This window comes from Pogona vitticeps, chromosome 6 (assembly GCF_051106095.1).
Source record: "Pogona vitticeps strain Pit_001003342236 chromosome 6, PviZW2.1, whole genome shotgun sequence".
NCBI lineage: Eukaryota > Metazoa > Chordata > Lepidosauria > Squamata > Agamidae > Pogona > Pogona vitticeps.
In genome coordinates this window covers 53,362,076-53,384,483 of record NC_135788.1, presented here as the reverse complement: position 1 = coordinate 53,384,483, position 22,408 = coordinate 53,362,076, and the positions used below count along the sequence as shown (strand labels likewise).

At 40.1% G+C, this 22,408-nt stretch overlaps 1 protein-coding gene across 15 annotated transcripts in view; it reads left to right on the top strand.

Moving 5' to 3' along the window:
* The window catches only part of ULK4 (unc-51 like kinase 4), a 596,488-nt gene that overhangs the window by 390,989 nt on the left and 183,091 nt on the right, over positions 1 to 22,408 (top strand). For all 15 annotated transcript variants that reach the window (XM_078377379.1, XM_078377378.1, XM_073003534.2 and 12 more), the window contains exon 32: positions 14,603 to 14,708. In XM_078377379.1, the coding sequence (XP_078233505.1) occupies positions 14,603 to 14,708 (106 nt within the window). The remainder of the gene's footprint in view (positions 1 to 14,602; positions 14,709 to 22,408) is intronic.

Sequence of the window (22,408 nt, the reverse complement as noted above, 5' to 3'; positions counted from 1 at the left end):
TAGTTGCTTTCTAAGATATGTATGTTGCTTCGAACCTTGGCATTTCACCATATATAGTTATGCTAGCAACCTTATTCTGTCAGTCTCAAGGATGATGTCTGACTAGCCATTATGACTCTTAACTTTGAATTTGTTCATATAAACCTTTTCTGGTTTTTATTTTGGCTCTCTCAGTTGTTTTATTTCTACTCCTTACTTTTTTGTTTGTGAGACAGTAGCAAAATAACAACAATTTGAAAATAAACTGTGAGATCCAAACTCAAAATCTTCAATGAACTAAAAAAATAAACTGAGTTTTGGTTTGCAATGCCTGACTTGTTTGAGAGCAGTGAACCATGAACTTAGGTATGGATATCACAGTAAGCTTGTGATATCCAAGCTTACTACAGTTGTGCAGATCTGGGCAAGCAGGTCTGAATGCACAGTGATTCACCACAATCTTGATTTATTGTTCTGTATGAATCCATCCAGTAAATGGCAGGTGTAATTTTTGTCAAATTGCAGTACTTACTGTCTGTTTTCTTGTAATTAATGTTCAGAAATGTTTTTAGAAAACTGAAAGCTTTTCTGAGGAAGCAACTATTGTATACACATCTCTCTGAGGGATTAGAACAGTCTCTGTATTTATAGGTGTCACTAATACCAGTAATTCCTGAAAAGTGTATTTCATATTGTATAGCATTCAATTCAACTAGCAAGTGTTACCTGTCACTTCCATCTAAGCACGCCCAAGACAGTCCTACTGGATTGCAGAATACACTGTTAATAATAGCCATGGTGCTTGAGTCCTTTTCTCTTTTCCTTTATGTCATTGTTGGCTTTATTTTCTTAGCTTCTGGGAAGACTTTCTTTTTTATCAAGAATGTTTTGTTTAAAACAGAGGTCACTTCTAAAGGTGTCTTTGATACTAAAGCAATCTTTTCTGACCCTTTTCAGAGCAGATACATTGGTCACTATCTCAGCTAAACCTGAATTGTAGACTTGGATAGGAAACATGCACATTGAAGTTTTATTCCCAATTTCTAAGGCATATTGCATTGTGCTATGCTTTAAAGTCCCCTCCCTCTGAAAATGGATGCAAGGGTTTGTTAGCTGTTTGAACCTTGCTTTAATAGCTGTGTCATAATGTATATTGCCATAATTTCCTATGATCTTTTAGATTTAAAATCATGCTTTACAGTGCATTTTTCTTCCTGGTTCCTTTCCAAAATTGCTGTGGTTTGTCCTTGAAGTGCAGCATAATGCCCTGTATGAAACTTCAAATTGAAGGTTGTTGTTTACAATCATCAAGGAAGACATCCCTTTGCAAATAGCACTAATTTTTCTTGGTTCATATAAATTAGAGTTATTCTTGAAATAACAGAATAGCTTTACATGTATATGCCACCTTCCGTTCTGACATTTTAATGTTCAAAGGAAGATATCATTGTGTCCTGTTGTAAATCGTCTCTGTGGCATTCACTGTTGTGGGAAGAAAGTGTAGTTAGAGAGATTTTAGGTGAGAATACCAGCATTCCCCCGAGTTTTAGGTGGGAGGATCAGACAAATGCCTCAGTAGAGCTAGGACTGCATAAGAAGGCAGATGTGAATCTTATTTAAATTCATATATCTTTATCCCAGGACTTTTTTGCAGCAAGAAGAAAAAATGATGAGTTTTAAAAAGTCATTGAAAGAGCCAAAGGTTATTTTGTAAGTTGACTGGTTTGCACATTTTTTTTTTTTGCCTTGTGCTAAAATTCAGGCAGGATAGAATTAAAATTCATCACACGTAGTCGTTAGGGCTCACATCTGGATGGTGGTTCAGCAGCATATTGCTGAAAGCAAATAGTCTAGCAATTTTGATCGATAATAATGGAGTCTGAAAAAACACTGGAGGCATGAATAAGATTCCATTAATAACAAAAGAGGCAGAAAGCGATGTCTAGTGCAGTTCATTTAATGTAGAACTCTCAGGAGACTGAAGTGGGGATTATGCCTGCTGCCCTTCATATTCAACATAGGTCCAGAGGACACAGATTGGGTGACTAGCATCTCCATAGCAAGCGTGCTCATACTCATGAATAAGGGTCTAATTATATCTTAATGATCTCTGCTGCAAAAAGGAAAACAAAACCTTCGCCTCTGCAAATTGTTACCTTAGTATAGTGGTAAGACTGGAGAAATTTAAATTATCCTTCTCTAATCTCAAATGTGAAAAATGAGGCTTGTTTATAGTCAAAATTTAAATTGCTTTAAAAGCTTATTTCAATAGATAGCAGAGCACTCATAATAAAATAATTTGGTAAAATTGAAGTGAGAGCATGCTTAATGGAACATGATTAGATTTAATTTTCATGCTATCGCAATCATTAAAGTGCATTATCCTTCCTTACACCTAATTTGGGCTCTTTATCAGAGTCTCCAGAGTTGCTTTTCTAAAAGGCACTGAATCATGTTCATTTAGGAAATAAAAATGACTAATAATATGATACTGATATTTCCTCTTGGAATGATGATTGCCAGTCTTAAATTGAAAAGTTCCTTATGTACAGTTTTGTTTGCATAAATAGCTGTTTATGGGGGAGAAGAATTACATGGGGCATTTATTTCAAAGAGGTAGCCTTGTTAAACTATTTTAACATGTAAAAAAAACCACCCCAAAATATTGTGACATCTTAAAGACCAAAAGATTTATTTCCATGTGAGCTTCCTCAGACATTTGCAACACAGTGGTTAATTTGAGGTTTATATAGACAGACTACATGGTAGTGGAACAGGGATCAATTGAGATGGGGAAAAGGTGACAGTTACCTTGGTAATGAACATTCAAAGTGACAATGGCATTATTTACACAAGTAATGACCATTCACCATATTGATTACATAGATATCCTGTTAATAGACAGAGCAATAAGTTTGCCAGTTGATGTGAAGAGAGATTTAAAAGCTCAGTTTCCCCTGCTTCATGATCATGAGAGTTCTTTCCTTTTGTATTTGGAGCTTGGCTGGACCCTCATGGAAGACACATGTATGTGTACATGCTCTGTATTTGTGGAGTCACGTGGTTCCATGTTGTTCTTTCACCTCTCTCCACTTCCTCCTCCCCTCCTCCTCAGTCCATGGATTGGGTTCAGGTAGCAGAATTTTCAAGAGGCTAGGCTTACAACAGGAGTATCTACAACTAATTTTCGATCCTCCCTCCCTCTTTCCCCTTCTCTCATTCTTGCATCCAGCTAGGCATATTCCTTCTTGGTTTTACAAATAAAACTATGAAGTGCCAGAGTATCAAACAAGGGTTCTTCATTCTATTCTCTCATCCCTTATCTCTCTGTTTACTCCAGTCCAATCATCCACACTGACATTTCCCTATAAAGAACTCAAAGCACCAAAAGAAGCCTAGTGAGACATAGAATGTTTCATTCTTTCCCCAGTTTACACAGCACATTGACATTACAGTTTCCCTGTTATTCCTGGGAAAAGTCCCAACCACTACACTATTTCAGAAAAAAAGTGTGGCATTCCTTCTCATTAACCCCAAAAGAGAACAAATTATAAATACTTTATTACTTACTGCTTCCAAGCTTTGTGGCTAACAAATAAATTGCAAAATGGATGTGCCACTGAGCTGTTTTTACCAGTGGGCTCCAACACCTCCACAAGAAATTTTGCCATAGTGTTGCCACTATTTTCCCATGTAAACAAGGTGTATGAAGACCACATATTTTAAAGAGATTTGTTCTACGGGCATCTAGGGAATGTCTTCAGCTTTAAAAACAAGGTAAGCAGCACACAAGGTCCCTGTTTATTTGTATAAAAGCAGTGTTTTTGCCACTGAAGCAGTGGCCAATTCAGTGGTAGCAGTAGGGTGTTTCGTCCTTGCCTGCTCCTCTGCAACCTATCAGTCCCAGAGGAAAAAGTTGGCCTTAGACAAAAATTTAAAAGCAACAACCTGATTTTTACTTCCATACATTTTCTTAAATATCTTCAGATGCTCCAGTGGCACTATTTGCAGACAGATCTTCAAAGAATAATTAAGAGTTGGCTATGTAAGTTATTTGGCACATCCTGGAATACACTGATTTGTTGCTTGTACTAATGCAAGAATAGCCAATATTTTTATAGACCACCTATCATGCAATATGTGAACTTTTGTGGATCAAGACCACTTCATCAGGCTTGTACTTGTCTGGAGAACTTGAAGTCCAAAAGTTTATGGCAACATGGATTTTCCTAGGAAAGTTACTCTTAGATGTAAAGTCCAAAAGTTCTTAGCAAGATGGATTTCACTAGACATGTCTTTCTTAGACATAAGTCAGGAAAAATGCAGGCAGCACCAAAGTTGTTGTTTTAAAGTTACAGCTGAGGCAACTGTGGATTGGATATTACACCCTAGTTCTTCAAGCAAAGGTACAAGCCATATGCATTCACACCTTACCATTTAGCTTTTTTTGAAACGGATATGTTTCTGCTTGGCTAGGGGGGTTTCCTCCATCTGAGAATTGGGGTGATAATTTAGTAAACTCACTAGATTTAGCCAATTGGGGTCAGATTAAAATCAAAGTAATATTATCTAGTTAGTGGTTGCAGTCCTGCTCTGCTGATGTTGAAATTCCTTGTGTCTTCTTGTTGGTATGGGAGTGGGAGGGGAAGCAGCTATTTCTTGGTATTCCATTGAAATAAAAGGGAGCTGTGCGGTCAGTACAAAATACAAATGCAAGAGTTAGCAGTACCTTTATAGACTACTAAAAACATCACCATACAATATGCGAGCTTTTGTGGATCAAGACAATTTCATCAGATCTAGGCCCAGATCAGTGACACCAACAACAGCTGCCAAGAAAAGACAGTTGAAATGTGTTGAACCTTCCATTGTTATCACCATCAAAACCTAAAACTCAAAACTCTGAGCAAATTACTTCTCTGCCTTACACATTGAAACGGACACATGCATTGCCAGATAAAGCTAAGGTTTTGGAATTGACAGTCACCTTGGAACTGATAACCAGTAGATCACCAACACTGCAGTCACAATCTGGGAATGACTCTGATTCAAACTCAGAGGATGCCTATGAATCTCTTTTGACCTCTCTATCTCAATGAGTCTCCTCCCTGGATTCTGTTAGGGACATTTCCCCTCATTTCCCTTCAGAAGACTTCAAAGCATGTATTGAAATGATTCTGTGCATAGCAAAATCATTACAGATTCAGTTGAAGAAACTGGTTTTGGATCCAGTTTGTAAAGTGAACTGAAATGCCACACCACCCATCCAACTATTAGTCCTTCCAATTCTGACTGAATTAATTTAACAATCCTGGGAAAAACCTTAATCAGACCCTCCTACTTGAAGGCAAATTGATAATTTGTACAGAGTATAAGAGGAGGGAGTCAATTTCCCCTTCAAGCATTCTCAGTCAAATTTCATATTTGTTGGTGCAGCTGTCTCAGGGTGCTTATGCTGATGTAGTGCAGCATTGGATTTGTCCACAAATAGATGTCTTCAAAATTCATTGTAGTTGCAGGTCCTATTGCTCTTGCGCAGGTCAAGGTCCTGAGTTCTGGGGGACACATTTAACAACAGATTGAACCGAAGTCCTTGTGGATAGATTTTCTCTGTTTTTCCTGACACATGGAATTATTATAAAAATTGGACAAGGCAACATGAATGTGATTTTAATAACTCATTGGAGGCTGTGTCAGCTATGGTTTTCCACCCTGTTGTCCACATCAATAGAGACAACCAAATTGTGCCAAGTGCTTGACCAGATGTGCCAAAACGTTGAGTCAGGTATCAATACATTCCCAGACTCAACGACATGGAAGATTTATCCCAGATGAGAGCACTACTTGCAGCATCTAGGAACCCTTCTACTAAGAAATCTTACAAGTATTAGTGGAATAGATTTTTGCAGTTTGTGAACTTTGTTTATGTACCCAATGTAGCAGTGACAAGGAAAACAGTTACAAAGTTCCTTTGGACCCTGAAACAAAATAGACCATTTCATTTTTCCACCATGTTTGTTTATTTATTTATTTATTTATTTATTTATTTATTTATTTATTTATTTATTTATTTATTTATTTATTTATTTATTTATTTATTTATTTATTTATTTATTTATGCATTTATTTATTTATGCATTTATGCATTTATTTATGCATTTATTTATTTATTTATTTATTTATTTATTTATTTATTTATTTATTTATTTATTTAATTTATTATATTTATACCCCGCCTATCTAGTCATTTCAACCACGCTAGGCGGCTAGTATATAGTATATATACTATATATACTATATAGTATATAATGGTGATAGTGTCCTGACAACGTCAGGCAGCACCCTTCTTTGGAGCTCTTTACAAACCCTACATTTAAAAACTTTTTGAAAGGTCTTTTTAATGCTTACTCAGACATTAAACACCCACTTTCATTGTGGTCGCTGTCCTTGGTCCTTTCACAACTTATGAGGCTTTCTTTCAAGCTGATGGCAATGTCAAACCTCAAGCTACTGACATTTATAACTGTCTTTCTGGTGACTTCAGTGAGGAGAGTGGGTGAACTGTGTGTATTGCATAATCTGAAAAATTAAATAGTTACAAGTAGTGTAATAGTTACTTTTGGACACTGCAAAAGAATCCTTTGAAATATACAATTCACCATGGAAAAAGAAATAGAGGGCCAACTCCCATTCTTAGATGTCATGGTCCTATGCAAAACTGACCTCCGACTGGGACAGAAAATCCACCCACACAGACCGGTACCTACACAAAAACCCCAACCACCACCCACAGCAAAAAAGAGACATACTCAAAACACTGGTAGACCGTGCAAATTGGAACTGTGAATCTCAGTTTCTCAGCACTGAACTCAACCATCTGAATTGGGCCCTACAGGCAAATGGCTACTCCAAAAATGAAATCACAAGAGCCATCAAACCAAGAAAACAATACCGAACTGAGGAAGAAAAACAGCCACCCACAAATAAAATATTTCTGCCATACATCAAAGGGGTCACGGACCGCATGGGGAAACTTTTGAAAAAACACAACCTACAAACAGTATTCAAGCCCACCACAAAAATACAACAAATGTTACGGTCAGCAGAAGACAGAAGGGACCCCTTCACCACTGCAGGAGTATACTGGATACCTTGCAGTTGTGGCCAGGTATATATTGGAACCACAAAACAAAGCATCCACACCAGAATCAAAGAACATGAGAGACACTGCAGACTAAAACAACCAGAAAAGTCTGCAGTAGCTGAACATGCCCTAAAACAAACTGGACATGAAATTCTATTTCAAAATACTGAAATACTGGACAACACCAGCAATCATTACGCCAGACTGCACAGGGAAGCCATTGAAATCCATAAGCACCAGCAGAACTTCAACAAAAAAGAGGAAAGTGTGAAGCTCAACAAAATGTGGCTCCCAGCACTCAAAAGTACAGTGTGAAAAAGGTCAACAAACTCTACCCAGCCACAAGGACAGGGGATCACTACACACAAAAGACAAGCTAATGACACCCATCAACCACAGTGACAGATAATCTCTTCTCCTTAGCACAACAATACACCCACAACAAGACACACTAATCACCCATCCACAGAAAAAGACAAAAGCCTATCTCACAGCCATAAATACTGCACTCCCAAGCCAACTACACCAGAGCACAGAGTGCTGTCCTCTGAAGATGCCGGCTACAGAGACTGGCGAAACGTTAGGAAGAACAACCTTCAGAACACTGCCAAAGAGCCCAAAAACCCATAACAACCAATCCTTTGAAACTTTTAGACAGCTCAGAACTGGAACTGACAACTTTCTAGAACAGGAGATCTATTAACAGGATGTTACCCTACTAATAACTTTTCCTGGTGGAAGCTGTGCCACTACAACTTGTCAATCAGATGTAAAGAACTTTTGAACACTGCTATAACTTCCCAGTAAAATATGTGCTGGACACCATCTTCCCAGGACTTTGATGTTGCTATGTGGAAAGTGAGTTTATAGTCCTCTTACATCCTTTTAGTTGAATAACTGTGCTTAAGAAACAAGACCTACCAGAGCTTTAGTGTACTTCCTGGTTTCTGGTGTTTCTTCAGTCTGGAATATTGACAGGCTCCTGGTCTTTGTGGCCCAGCCTTCTGATTGTTCCTCTGATTTTGGCTTATTGTTCAGTCCTACTTTCTAATTTGCCTTATTATGAAAAAGAGGAAAAGTCTAGGGATGTATAAGAATTTACCTGGATGTCCAGGCTTATTGTTGCTTGTTTGTTCCAGTGTATTGCCCACAAACACATCCTAGTCTTTGAATGGACAATCAAGGTAAGATGGCATAAGGGATAACTAAAGCTTAGTAGATCATCTTGAGCTAATATAGAAAAGTTAAACCTTGCTATGCAAAGAAATGATTATACAGTAAAATAATGTTGTAGTCTAGCATTTCTCAGACCCTTACTGGATGTCACCGTTGCACTGCAGATTTAATTAATACACCAGAGATTAAACAAATGATGCACATAACGTGAAATACAAGTCATAAATACTAACTTTCTTGTGCTCATCTAGAAAATGTGCTTCATGCTTATAGTACCGGAAATTCAAGCTAAAGGGAGAACATCCTGAGTGTGTGTGTGTGAGAGAGAGAGAGAGAGAGAGAGAGAATGTGTATACGTATGTACATACCTCCCAGCAATTTTTATTTAGACATTCGATACCTGTAAACAAAATTGCAAAACTGTACATTAAAATTAATCGTCTTTTTAATGAATTACTGGGATAAGCAGTCTTTTAGTACAGCTACTGTATTTGGATCCCAAAGTGGATCTGACAAATTATTTTATAACAGAAGGGACAGCAACATAGTGCTGTCCAAATTTAGCCTTTCTTAGCTTTCCTCAAATTTCGGCACCAGCCTTTTGGTTCAAAATAAAGAATATGATCTATTCATCTATAATCAAAGAACAACATAAGCCACAATAAAACTGTTTATCTCTCTACGAAGCAGCCACTGATATATGTGTAAATGACAAAATTGAAACCACAGAGAACACTAGAAGGCCTATGCAATTTCCCTTCCTCCCCATTGTGCTATTCTTATGTATTATTTGCTGCCCTTACTGATGTCCCTTTGTTCACTCTATTTTGTAGTCACCAGTACTTACACAATTTGCTGAGATTGACTAGTTCAGTGAGACATATATTTGTTAAGGATCAAAATGTTTACTCTTTCTCCTTCTTTTTGAATGCTCTATAAGCAAATAAAATTCAAGGTTACACATGTTGTAATGAGCTTGGCACAAAAAAGCAGTGTCTTTGTGTGGGCTTCTTTTTTGTTATTTCTATAATATGTAAGATACTGTAAGATACCAAGGGTATAGTGGTAAATATTGAAATGTAAGCATTCCTCCTACCCATCTAATTACCTGTGACCTTCGGAAAGTTCACAAATATAAACAGTTATGTTCAGTCATATCTAGTAATAGCTTTCATCTCCATGGGACAAAGTCTGAATCCTGGTTCCACTAGTATTGCTCATCCCTTGTTAGAATGCTCTCTGTTTTATATATGTATCTGTCCTCTTTTTTATTTATTTATTTATTTGTTTGTTTGTTTGTTTGTTTGTTTGTTTGTTTATTTATTTATTTATTTATTTATTTATTTATTTATTTATTTATTTATTTATTTATTTATTTATTTATTTATTTATTGGACTTGTATACCGCCCCATAGCGCTACAAGCACTCTCCGGGCGGTTTACAATTTTAATTATACAGGCTACACATTGCCCTCCCAGCAAGCTGGGTACTCATTTTACCGACCTCGGAAGGATGGAAGGCTGAGTCAACCTTGAGCCGGCTACCTGGGATTTGAACCCCAGGTCGTGAGCACATTTTTAGCTGCAGTACAGCGTATTAACCACTGCGCCACGAGGCTCTTTTGGTAGTGGGGCAGGAGAATGCACAATGTAGGACATCTCAACATGGGGTAAGTGATTCTACATTTTGTAGAATAGGAAGGGCAATAATCAGTGGAAGATTGTTTTTGGCAAGAGCCTTTTTTCACTCACTAAATGTAGTTGTGCTGTACCATTTAGACACAGATCTAGTTTCATTACTTTTCTGTAAAATAATAAAAAGAATAATATATTTAGAGAATAGCCATCTTCATCTTTAGACTGCAGTGTTGTTTAACTTGGAACAGTTCGTTATACTATTATGTTTATGTTTTATTATGTTGTTACCACCCAGTTTGACTGCTATAATATAATAGTATAATATTATACAGTGTAGTAGTAGTGGTGGTGGTGGTGTCTTGGTAGAAATAAAGTATACCAAATTCAGGGTAGAATTTTGTTCCTGTTAAAATATATTCCACAATCAGACAATACCTAATATTAATTCTTTGTTCATTACTTTTCACAATTAATTAGACAATTTTAATAAATATGATGTTGCTATATTTTGAGTTGTATCCCTTCCGAGTCACTGTATTTGCAGAAGATAGTATGAAGTCATTTTGACTCCTTTTATAGTAATTATTTTGTTTGCCAACAAAGGTCATATGGAAGATGAGAGAGAGAAAAATAGATGCCCCAAGTAATTACAATTTAATAACTGTAATTTCATTAAGTGGGGAAAATTACTGTGTGAAATGTCAAGGCATCCAGTGATTTAGTTACATTATGTATTTAAAATTATAATGTTTTTGATCTGTCAAAATAGAATTAATATGAATTTATTATCTCATAAAGTTGAGTTGTTTCAAACTTACAGCATGGATAGATTTTAAGATGTCCTACACTAAAAATAAGTACATTTCAAGTTTTCTACTATATTTTGTTTATCTCTGTATACTAAGCTCATTTTAAACCCTCAAAATAATGTCTTCTATCATGGTACATCCCTTAAAATGTAAATTAAAATATATGTGCCCTGAAAGTTTAGTAGTTGTGTCTGGTTCTTTTCTGTAAACCTTATTTTAGTTTCCTTTCCTTGTTATGCCCTTGGTATTTCATAGCTGGCCTGTTTAAGCACTGAAGCAATTAGTTTTGAGAAGGCTGATTCTTCAGGGTCCAGTGCTTTCTTGCCTTTCATTTGCTGAAGCTGTATATTTTAATGAAGTTGTTTCATCTGTGTTGCCAAACACTAGAATTTTGCTACTTCAGTTCTAATTATCTCTGTTGGCAAATGCTATGTTTTATTAAAGCTGTCAAGAGCACTGTTCATTAAATGTCCACAGTCCATGGTGTCGTACACACAAATTAGATCAGCTTTTCTCATTGATGGATTGTGTAGAACTTACTTTCTACATGAGCCTTGGAAATCCAATGTAATTGCCACTGGCAACTTCATATGTATGGATAAGGCATACCTATGGCTACATGAGATTTGGGCCTAATTCAGACTTGTATAAGTGGTGGTTGTACATTTGTCACATTAATGTGCTATCTCAGATTTCATATGGTATTCCCATTCCTTTTGTCCCAATACCTTTTCTGTGCCATAACATGTCTTGTATGGTTTTCTACACTGTAGTCTGTCAGTCATATCCACATATATGCCTCAGTGTGCAGTGGAACAGTAAAACTGTTTGTCTCTGTTCTGAGTCGTCTGATACAGGCAGCAACACATATTATGTAATGATGTAGCAAGTTTAAATTAGGTAATATAAAATAAGCATTGTGATGATTGCCCCATGTCACTCCTGTCACTCATATTCAGGATCTTATTTGTAGGAGCCTATGAGAGGACTGGAGGGGTGGAATCAGTGGATATAAGAAGATTTGGCAGAAGAGATGAAGGGAGAGATAGAGAATTTACAGAGAGAGATAGATAGATAGATAGATAGTCAGGGAGATAGTGAGAACAGATATTAATAGAAATAAGCTGGTCATGATAAATAGTTAGAGCAGGTGGTGATTGGTTATGTACCAAGATATATGGTATTTTAATGATTTGATTGTATGCATTGAATAAAGAACATCTGTGATACTGATTAAATTTAATACACTTCAATAAATAAGTTCTGTTGGCAGTAACCAGACAGGTGTCTGATTGAAGTTCTTTATATATGGTGGATAAAGGAAATCCACTGGTGGCAGTGAGGAAAAGAGAGAACGTCACAATTGGTATCTGCTAGTGGGATGACATAGTGTGAGCTCTTGTTTGGGGAAACAAGCAGGGGCCACTTGGTAAACATCACAAATGGTGTCCGGCAGCGGGATATGAAAAGATTCCAGTAAAGCCAAAGTTTAAAGAGAATTTTTCTGAGTAAAGTGTGCCTTTTAATCAGAGGTCTGTAGAGAAGAAGTGGGTGACTCACTAGAGCTTTTGTGGAAAAGCTTACTGGCGAGGCTTCTGAATGCAGATCTTGGGGGAACTAAAGATAGGGAACGACTCTAAGGAAAAATTTCTGTTTGAGGTTACCTCAGGATTTGAACAGACCCAGTGGGCTAACTTAGAATCCAAGGCTCCAAGAGCTAAGAGAGCGCTTGTGGAGAAAAAGTGGGAGTCGGGGTCAAAACAGGTCTGAGGTGATAGGAACAGGCAGAGGCTTGAAAAAAATCAGAATTTGTTTTGTGTCTGGAGGCAAGAAAATTGTCTCAGACCAAGGAACATTGTGGCTGGCGTGGTGCCAGAAAAAGTGTAGCCATCCTTAGCTGCCGAGGGAGAGCTACATAGTATCTCAGAAAGAAAAAAGTATTTTAAAAAGAGGCCTGACTATCTCTGCAAAATAAACCAGTTCTTATCCAAAGAAATACACACACATATGCCACCTAAAAGAAATAAAAAGCTAGTAATGGAGGAAATTGATCTTCAAGAGGCACAAGGTTTACCTCAGGAAATGGAGGGAAATGGAGTTCCTCTATCTGTGGAACAGGAAGAGACTCATGAGGGTGCCTCAGGGAGAGAAAGTGATCCAATCTCCCAAGAGTCTGAAAAATGGAAGCTGGAACAGAAATTTAAGTTGAGGGAGATAGCTCTAAAAAAAACCCAATTAGAAATAGAGAGAGAAAAAGCCAGGGCTGAGGAGCTAGCCATGAAAAACCAAGTAGAATTGGAAAAAGCAAGAGTTGAGCAAGAACTGGAAAGAGAAAGGCCTAGAGAAAAAGCTGAGGCTGAGGCCAGACAAATGGAATTGAGACAAAGAGAAATGGAGTTTCAATTACAGATGAAACAACTAGAATTAATTTCTCAAAATAGCAATAACAATAACAACAGCACTAGTGAGGGAAATCTCTTAAAGATTGACCTAAAGAAATTTCCTGAATATAGAAAAGGTGACTGCCCAGAATCTTTCCTCATTTCCTTTGAACATGTGTGCTGGGACTTTAATGTGAAAGAGGAAGAAAGGATGATAGTGCTGAGATCCCAAATAAGTGAAGATTTAGCTGGACTCTGTTCTCAGATGCCTCTAGAGCAGGCCAGAGACTTTGAGGCTTATAGGAAAATGGTTTATTCTAGATATGGCATCAATGCAGAATACCTGAGGCGAAAATTTCATTGCCTTATCAAAAAACCTGAGGAATCTTATTCCCAATTGGGGGCTAAATTGGTTCAATGTCTGGAGAAATAGATGGAGCATGAGAATGTCACTTCTTTAGAACAAATGAAAAATGTGATTGGGTTGGTGTTTTTGTGACAACTCGCTCTCAGGGATGGCCAATTGAGGCCACTGAGGAAAACAATGAAAATCTTCCTGAAATAAGAGAAGGGAGTGAAACAGCGGATCTAGTTACCATGAGGAATCCTTATAATCCATCTTTCAGAAAAGAACAAAAGGAAGACCCTACCTTAAGTGAATGCTTTAGACAAGCTAAGGAGGGACCCCTGACCCCTGAAAACCCTGAAAGATAATGTGTAAAGGAAGACCTATTACATAGAGTGAATCCTATGAGGGGAGGGGAAAGCATTCTCAAACAGCAGATAGTACCTTTCAAATATAGAGAGAAGATTTTAGAAAAGGTGCATGAAGTCTCTCTTTTTGGATGTGTTTTGAGTATTTGTTTGATATTCCTTTCATATGCTTGGATAGATAGGGATAATTCATTTTTATTTTAAACGTGTACACTCAGTTCTTCAACCCAAAGGGCTTCAGAAATGCGTTAAAAAGTAAATTTACAAATCACCATAAAATACAAGGTGTGGAGAAGGGTCCTGAAACTCTGTCTGGAAAGTTTCTCTGTACCCGTATTCTGGAGGTAAAACATCTTTAACAAAATATATCTTTATATTTCATTCATTCACTGCATTCATGACAGTACAACTGTTCAGATCTGGTATATACATTAGCACTGTTTATAGGACTGTATTGCTTCTTAAGTTCTATTTGATGGTCTTTTTTGATGTGTGTGTGTGTTGTACAATGTTTCAAAATTACTGGAAGAATTGTGTCATTTATTTATGGGGGGAAATCCTGCATGTGTATAAATTAATTCCTATAGGGTGCTGAAATGTGGCTCCCATTGTTCTCTCATCCAGGGATCTAATCAGGTCCATTCCTTTCCAGCTTTAGCCTTTCTCCAACACTGGGTCTCCTCTGTTAAATGAGTTAATCTGTTGTACATTTGGAAGGAAAATCCTTGCAAGATTTTAGTTTTTGTTTTGATTTTTTTTAGGAGCACCAGGATATGCTTCTAGGAAATACCATACAGAATGCAGCTGCACTATTAAATAATCTGGTTTCGTATAACAGTTCAAATATGGCATTGCTTTATGAACAAGGTAGGTATTCTTAACATCTGTTATCCACTGTACACTTGTTGCATAGACATATTTGGCAGCACATTTCTTCAGTTCATAGACTATTTCAGAAATAATTTCCTAGGAGAAACAACATTCTCATTGTAGTTGCAGACAAGCTTCAAGAAGTCCTCTTGCCATACTCATCAAGTTATGACTGCACAATAAAACTTGATAAAAGAGACCTAAGGATCTAGTTGAAAAGCACACATCAGAGAATTATGAGAACAAACACTGTGTTAAAAGTATTATAATTAGAGAGGGGGACGAATATAGAAACGGATCGGCTTTTTTGACAAAGTCGATTCATTAAATATTTGTTGATCTGTATTCATCAAATTTTACGTCACAATGAATACGGTACGGATCAACGAATATATTGTCATTTATATTTGTCCTTTGTAAAATAAAAAAAACATTCTGTCTAATGGCCACTGATCAGCTGATCGCCAGGCCAATAGGCAGCCACCCACCTCCACAGCCACCCATCCCCACAGCCTACCCCTACCCCTTCTTCTACCTACCTTAGCCACCCCCTTACCGCAGTTGCAACCAAGGTCTCTATCTGGCCTCTGCAGCCACCACATGTAAAAAAAGGGAGACTGGCTGCCCTTTGCAAAGATGGTGGCTGCGGCTTCATTTAGGGTAGGGGGTGCGGGTGGGGGTGGGGGTTGGCAGCTGGGGGTGGCAGCAGGGGTGAGGGGGCAGTGGGGGTAGGGTGGGGTGTTTTTTAACAACCCCCACAAATCAACAAATAACTTTGTTATTCATTGCTTCATGGGGGCAACTCGTGCTTTGTGAGTTGTCAACTTTTGATGACTGACAAAGCGGGATGACTCACCAAATGGTGTCATCCCCATCTCTAATTATAATATTTTCTTCTTAAAAACTGCAGCCTCTGAAAGAATTTGGAGAGCTTGCTTTTACGATAAGACATAGATAGAGGGTAATAGAAAACTGATAGAATGAAGAAACCTATTTACTCACTGAATGGAGGACAGACAGAAAATAAGAGCATCAAGTAGCTTGAACAAAGGACATTCAAATTGGCATATTTTATTCAAACAATTCATCCACTTCAGATTATATTTTGGCCAGAAATATAGTATGGATCTTGTGAAGTCAAGTGAATATAGAAAATAAATTGTTGTGTCTTTTTTTTAAAATCGTAGTTATTCCTCTCATTAAGCAATGTTTTGCATATCTATCAGTGGCAAAGTGTAAAGATTTGCCTTTAAACATAAACTTCAAGGAAAAGTAGTTCATTGCACAAATTTCAAGGAAAACTAACATGATAGGGAAATACTAGTTTTCAAATAAAAAAACACACTTCAGTATCCTTTAAAAACATATCTCAGTATTCCTTTTAAACATTATCTGCATTAGAATGCCTGTAGATCCTAGAATCTCTGGCATAGGTAATTCTAAAATGCCAATGTTGTGTATTAATATGATACATTCACTATGTACTAATCCAACACACATTGAAATACCTTTTTACTTTAGCCTTTATCAGGGCCTAAAGATACCTTGTAGCTAGCTGGTCAATGAGTGTTAACCTTTCTTTATGTAGCCATCTATATGACAGTACTATATAAACAGATGGTGGTGATGATTATAATATAGACTTCAAAAGAGGTCATAATACCTCTGTTTTCTTTTTCTGTAGTGTCTGCAATAGAAAAATGCATTTGAGAAAGACCCTAGTTTTAGGAAACATTTTTTAAAAATCACTTTTTTACTGTATGAGCAATGCAGGCAGTCACATTCTGTAATGTTCAAAGATTTTTTTTTTGAATGTAACTAATCAAAACCAAGAGGTCTGAGGTTACCAAACAATTGGCAAAAATTGAAAGCCATGTTAACAGTGACATTGTGAATCAATTTAGAAAATGCAGTTAACTAATGAGTTTCCTTTAAATAATAAAAGTTAAGTATAAGTGCTGCTGTAATTTTAACATTGGAAGATATGTGATAATAAACTACCACTTTTCATCTCTATAAAAACATAACAGAAACAAAATTGTGTAAAAGTTACCAAATGCACCATAAGTGGCAACATCTCCTGTTTGAATTAATCTCTGACAATTGCTCAGATGAATATTAAGGCCATGACCTTGTTCAGTATTTGCTGCTGCTAAGTGCTGTCAAGTCAGAACCAATTTACAGTGGCTTTCAAGGTAAGTGAGATATTTAAAGAAGTGGTTTTACCAGTTTCATTCCCCCAATGAGCTTCCATGGCTGAGGGGGGATTTAAACCCATATCTCCTGACTCATAGTTCATCATGCTACCCACTACACCACACTGGGTATCTCACCAAACTTAGATGCAAATCACCAGTTTGCTAAGATGTCACAGTGATCTGAGGAGCTGCATGACATGATCAACCACGAACATGAACAGCATGTCATCAGATCATCATGCTTCAGCAACTGGAGTTCTGCATGTATAAATAGTGATAAGGGTACTATCCTAATTATTTAATCTACTGATTAAATGGATTAAGATTTACTGTCTTGGTTTATGCAGTGCCACAGCAGGAAAACTAGGTGTTTAGAGAAAAATGTGTATCCATTAGTATTAAAGGATTCAAGCTAGAATCTGTATTGAATGTGATAGACCGATATCTGACCAAGATGTTTGACTAGGAGGTTTGCTACATGGCTTGGCTGGAGCAGGGTTAATAAGGTCACTTAAGATCAAGTTATTGTGCTGTCAAGTTGCCTCTGACTTATGGTGACCCTATGAATGAAACATCTCCTGTCCTCAAATGTCCTGTCCTCAACTGCTCTGCTCAGCTCTTGCAAACCCAAGCCTCCTTTAGGGCAGGGGTCTCAAACTCAATTGGGGGCCGCTGGAGGCAGAGTCTGGGTGAGGCTGGGCTGCATCAGATTTTCTGCCAAGCGGAGCAAGAGCCTGAGGAAGCTGCCCAGGAGTTTCCTTAGCCCAGCTGGGGCTCTAAGGAGGAGGAGAAGGAGGGGCGCATGAACCCTCGTCGCCAGCCACGACCCCTCCAGTTCTTTCTTCACTACTACCATCACCAGCAGGATGAAGAAGCGGAGAAGGGAGGGAGCGCCGGCGACCGCCTAGCCAGGGGGAGGAGGGCACAACATAAAATTTAAAAATAACCCTCACAGAATTTGCCTTGCCAAAGCAGAAAAGCCCCCACCAATACCTGCAAAATTAAACAGAACGTGGTGTAAACAGAACGGGGGGCGCGCATGCACGCACACAAACACATAGACATGGAGGTCCTGCAACCTTCCTCTGAGGGGCCCCCTCAAAAAAGGTGCACTCAGCAGCAGCAGCTACCCCCAGCACAACAGAGGAGCAAACTTTGCGAGATGAGCCCAGGCAGGCTCCAGAGAAGAGGCGGCTGAAGCAGGAGGAAGAGGAGGACAAAGCACTGCTAGGCTCTGAGGCAGCCGCTGGCCGGGCTGGTGCTGGGGGTGCCGAGAGAGAAAGAGAGCCAGAGAGCCGCTTCCCTGGAAGAGGCGTGACAGCGGCAGCTGCTGTTGGTGGCTTGGAGGCCCTCTTCGAGGATGGGCTGGGAGCCAGCTCTGCTTTCAGGCATCACTCAGTGGCGGCTCGGGCGCTCAGGGAAAAGGGCCGGCAGCATGCCTCACTCGCCAGCTGTCCCCAAAGACAGCACCTCTTGCACCCTCCATCCGGAACTGCAGCCTGCCAACCAGCAGGCAGGCAGGCTGGCAGGCAGGCTGCAGTTCCGGATGGAGAGTGGAAGAGGCGCTGTCTTCGGAGAGAGCCAATGAGCGAGGTGAGTTTTTGACTTAACAGTAGAGGATGTGTGGGCACTTCAGGAGGGCAGGCAAGGTGGGGACCACAAACTATGGTCCAGCGGGCCGCAAATGGCCCCCGGGCCACATGTTTGAGACTCCTGCTTTAGGGAGTCAGTCTATCTTGTACAGTGGTGCCTCGCTTAGCAATGTTAATTGGTTCCAAAAAAATATTGCTATGGAAAACATCGCTAAGCGAAACACCATTTCCCATAGGAATGCATTGAAAACCGGTTAATCCGTTCCAATGGGAACGGATTACCGTCTTTAAGCGAAAATCGTCATAGGAAACATTGATAAGCAAAACAATGTATCCCCCATTGGAATGCATTGAAACCTTTTCAATGCATTTCAATGGGGGAGAAAAAAATTCACCAAAACTTAACGAAGACTCAGAACAAAGCCAAATTAAGTTTGCAAAGGTTTTACAAGGTGCACTAACGAATCCAAGCATTTAAAACAGTTTCTGACTCCTCGTTAATTTCTGGTGAATTCCCCCCCCCCATTGGAATGCATTGAACTGTCAAACCTACAGTTCAATGCATTCCAATGGGGGAGAAAAAAATTCACCAGAAATTAACGAAGACTCAGAACAAAGCCAAATTAAGTTTGCAAAGGTTTTACAATGGGCACTAACGAATCCAAGCATTTAAAACTTTAAAACTTTAAAATTCAACAACAAATTAAAAAAGAGTCAGAACAAAGTCAAATTTGGTTAACAAAGGGTTTATTAAGTGCACTTTAACATCATAGCACTGTGCAGGTGATTTCAAACATTGAAAAACTTTTTTAAAAAAGCATACATGAGGCAGGAACTTTAAGTTTATAAACTTTAATTTTATAAATAGCATAGAAAAAAAATTTAAACACAGCAAACACGATGCAGGAACATTGGATTGTACAAAATTCTTTAAAAAGTGCATCAACATACAGAAAGTCTTCATGAAGTGCATAAACATAACATTGGATTGTACAAAACTCTTTAAAAAGTGCATCAACATACAGAAATTCTTCATGAAGTGCATAAACATAACATTGGATTGTACAAAACTCTTTAGAAAGTGCATCATGTACAGAAACTCTTCATGAAGTGCACAAGCATAACATTTACAAAACTCTTTAGAAAGTACATCATGTACAGAAACTCTTCATGAAGTGCACAAACATAACATTGGATTGTACAAAACTCCAGAAACTCTTCATGAAGTGCACAAACATAAAACATAATTTTTTAAGGACAGAAACTTTTAACATTTCAACATTGTCAGGCAGTAAACATTACAGTAACAGTACAGAAACATTTTTAAAGTGAGCAAGTGAAGCGGAAGCCTCTAAACCATCCGGACCAGTGTTCCCCACATCACTGCAGCAGTCTTCTAGGGGGATGATGAGGGGGAGGAAGAAGAAGAGATGGTCCAGGTAGAAGGCAACTGGGCACCACTGGTGGAAGGAGCAGGTTCCTCGTCCTGTCTCGGCCTCTTTGTGAGGAACCTCTCCATGGTGAGTTGCCTCTGCCTCCTTTTCAGGATCCCTCTGAAAGGGGCCACGAGCTTCTCATCAAAGCTGTGCACCATCTTATGTGCTATAGCCTTGTCCTTGTGGTACCACTGCAACAGAGTCTGCACATTATCCCACTGGGTCAAGAGATCCTTTAGGTCAGGGGTGTCCAACCTTTCACCTTCCCTGGGCCACATTAGAAGATGAAAATTTGGTTTGGGCCGCACATACATTTGGTTTGGGCCGCATGGGGGGGCAGCCCTAGCCATCCTCCGCAGCCCCGCTCCAAGTGCGCTTATCAGCAGCTGCGATCTCAGACAGCAGAGGCTGCCAGCTTTGACTCCGGTGGCTTTATGGGGCCGGGAGGGGGTCCACCTATTGACGGGGACAGCGCAATGCAGTCACACACACCCCTCTCCCCTCCACTCCTGCTCCTTCCTTCCCTCTCTTCCCCCCTACTGTTGTGACGTGCCCCAACCGCATTCCGGCCGCAAGCACTGGCAGTGTAACTTGAAACTTTGGAATTTCTTTAAAAATAAAAAATTGCACTGGGCCGCGTTATGAGCCAACCTGGGCCGCATGCCTCCCTCAGGCCGCAGGTTGGACAAGCCTGCTTTAGGTCCTTGGTGGATAGATGTTCCTCCTGTGGGTCTTCCTCCTCCTCCTCCTCCTCCTCCTCCTCCTCCTCCTCCTCCTCCATAGCCTCTGCCTGCAGATCAACCAGCTCCTGGGTGGTCAGCTCCTGGTCATGGCCCTCTACCAGCTGTGCAATGTCCTCCTCATTGACCTCGAGGCCCATGTTCCTCCCAAAGTCCACAATGTCCTGCATCACTGTGGACTCAGGTGCAGGTGCAGAAGCACCAGTAGCCACACAGTCTGGCCAGAGCGGGCACCACGCAGAGTTCAAGTTCCTCTGGCTGATGCCATCCCAGGCCCTGGCGATCATCTTCAGGCAGATGACAATGTTGAACTCATCCCTCCAGAAATCACGCAGGGTGAGGCTGGTGGTATCGCTCACCTCAAAACAGCGCCGGAACAGCTCCATAGTGTTCCGTTTTTTGAAGTTGGCGATGACCTGCTGATCCATCGGCTGGAGTATCGGGGTGGTGTTCGGAGGCAGGAACATAATCTTGATGAAGGAGAACTCCTCCAACAAGTCATCCTCAAGGCCTGGAGGATGGGCAGGAGCGTTGTCCATGAGGAGCAGGGCCTTCAGTGGCAGCTCATTGTCCAACAGGTACCGCTTCACAGCTGGGCCGAAAGCATGATTGACCCAGTCCACAAAGAGGACGCGTGTGACCCAAGCCTTGGCGTTGGATCACCACATCACCTTCAGCCGTGCTTTGTCCACCTTGTGCTTCTTGAAAGCACATGGATTCGCAGAATGGTAGACCAGCAACGGCTTGATCTTAAGGTCCCCACTGGTGTTGGCACAGAAGAGGAGGGTCAGACGGTCCTTCATCGGCTTGTGGCCAGGCAGCCCACTCTCCTCTTGGGTCAGGAAGGTCCTTTTGGGCATCTGCTTCCAAAACAGGCTGGTCTCATCGCAGTTGAAGACCTGCTCTGGAAGGTAGCCCTCTGTTGTCACAACATCGAGGAACTCCACAGCAAAGTCCTCAGCTGCAGTTGTGTCGGAGCTGGCAGCCTCTCCGTGCCTCACCACACTGTGGATGCCGGATCTTGTCTTGAATCGTTCAAACCAGCCTCTGCTGGCCTTGAACTCTTCAGGCTCAGCTGATGTTCCAGGCTGCTGCTCCATGAGGTCTGTGTACAAGGCCCTGGCCTTCTCGCAGATCACAGCCTCAGTCACTGTGTCCTCTGCACGCTGCTTCTCCTCCATCCAGATAACCAGGAGCTTCTCCACCTCCTCCAGGACAGCTGGCTGGTTCCTGGCGATCCTTGTGACACCCTTCGCTGCATCCGTTGCAAGGATCTTCTCTCTGTTCGCTACGATGGTGCCAATGGTTGATGCATTCCGGCCGTACTCCCTGGCGATGTCTGCAATGCGTTTCCCTCCATCGTACTTTCGGATTATTTCTTTTTTCATCTCCAGGGTAACCTTCTCCCTGGTCGGCTTGCCAACCTGGGCAGAAGCAGGCTTCTTTGGACCCATGTCCGATGTTGCTACGTTAAAAGAAAAAAACAACAGCCTCACCTTCCCACACCTGGCCAAAACTGCCCTGGACAAGCAGGTGGCAGTTTTGGCACACACACACACTGCAACCTAAGGGGAAAAAACTAAAATCAGACCTACCTCTTGATTTAACAGATGTTATGGAAAAGCCACCAAAGGCCACAGCACACCACAAGAGGATGTCTGACCAAAGAAAATTTGAGAAAAATTAGACTTCACATAACTACACCCCCCACCACAACCAAAGGGGGGAAGA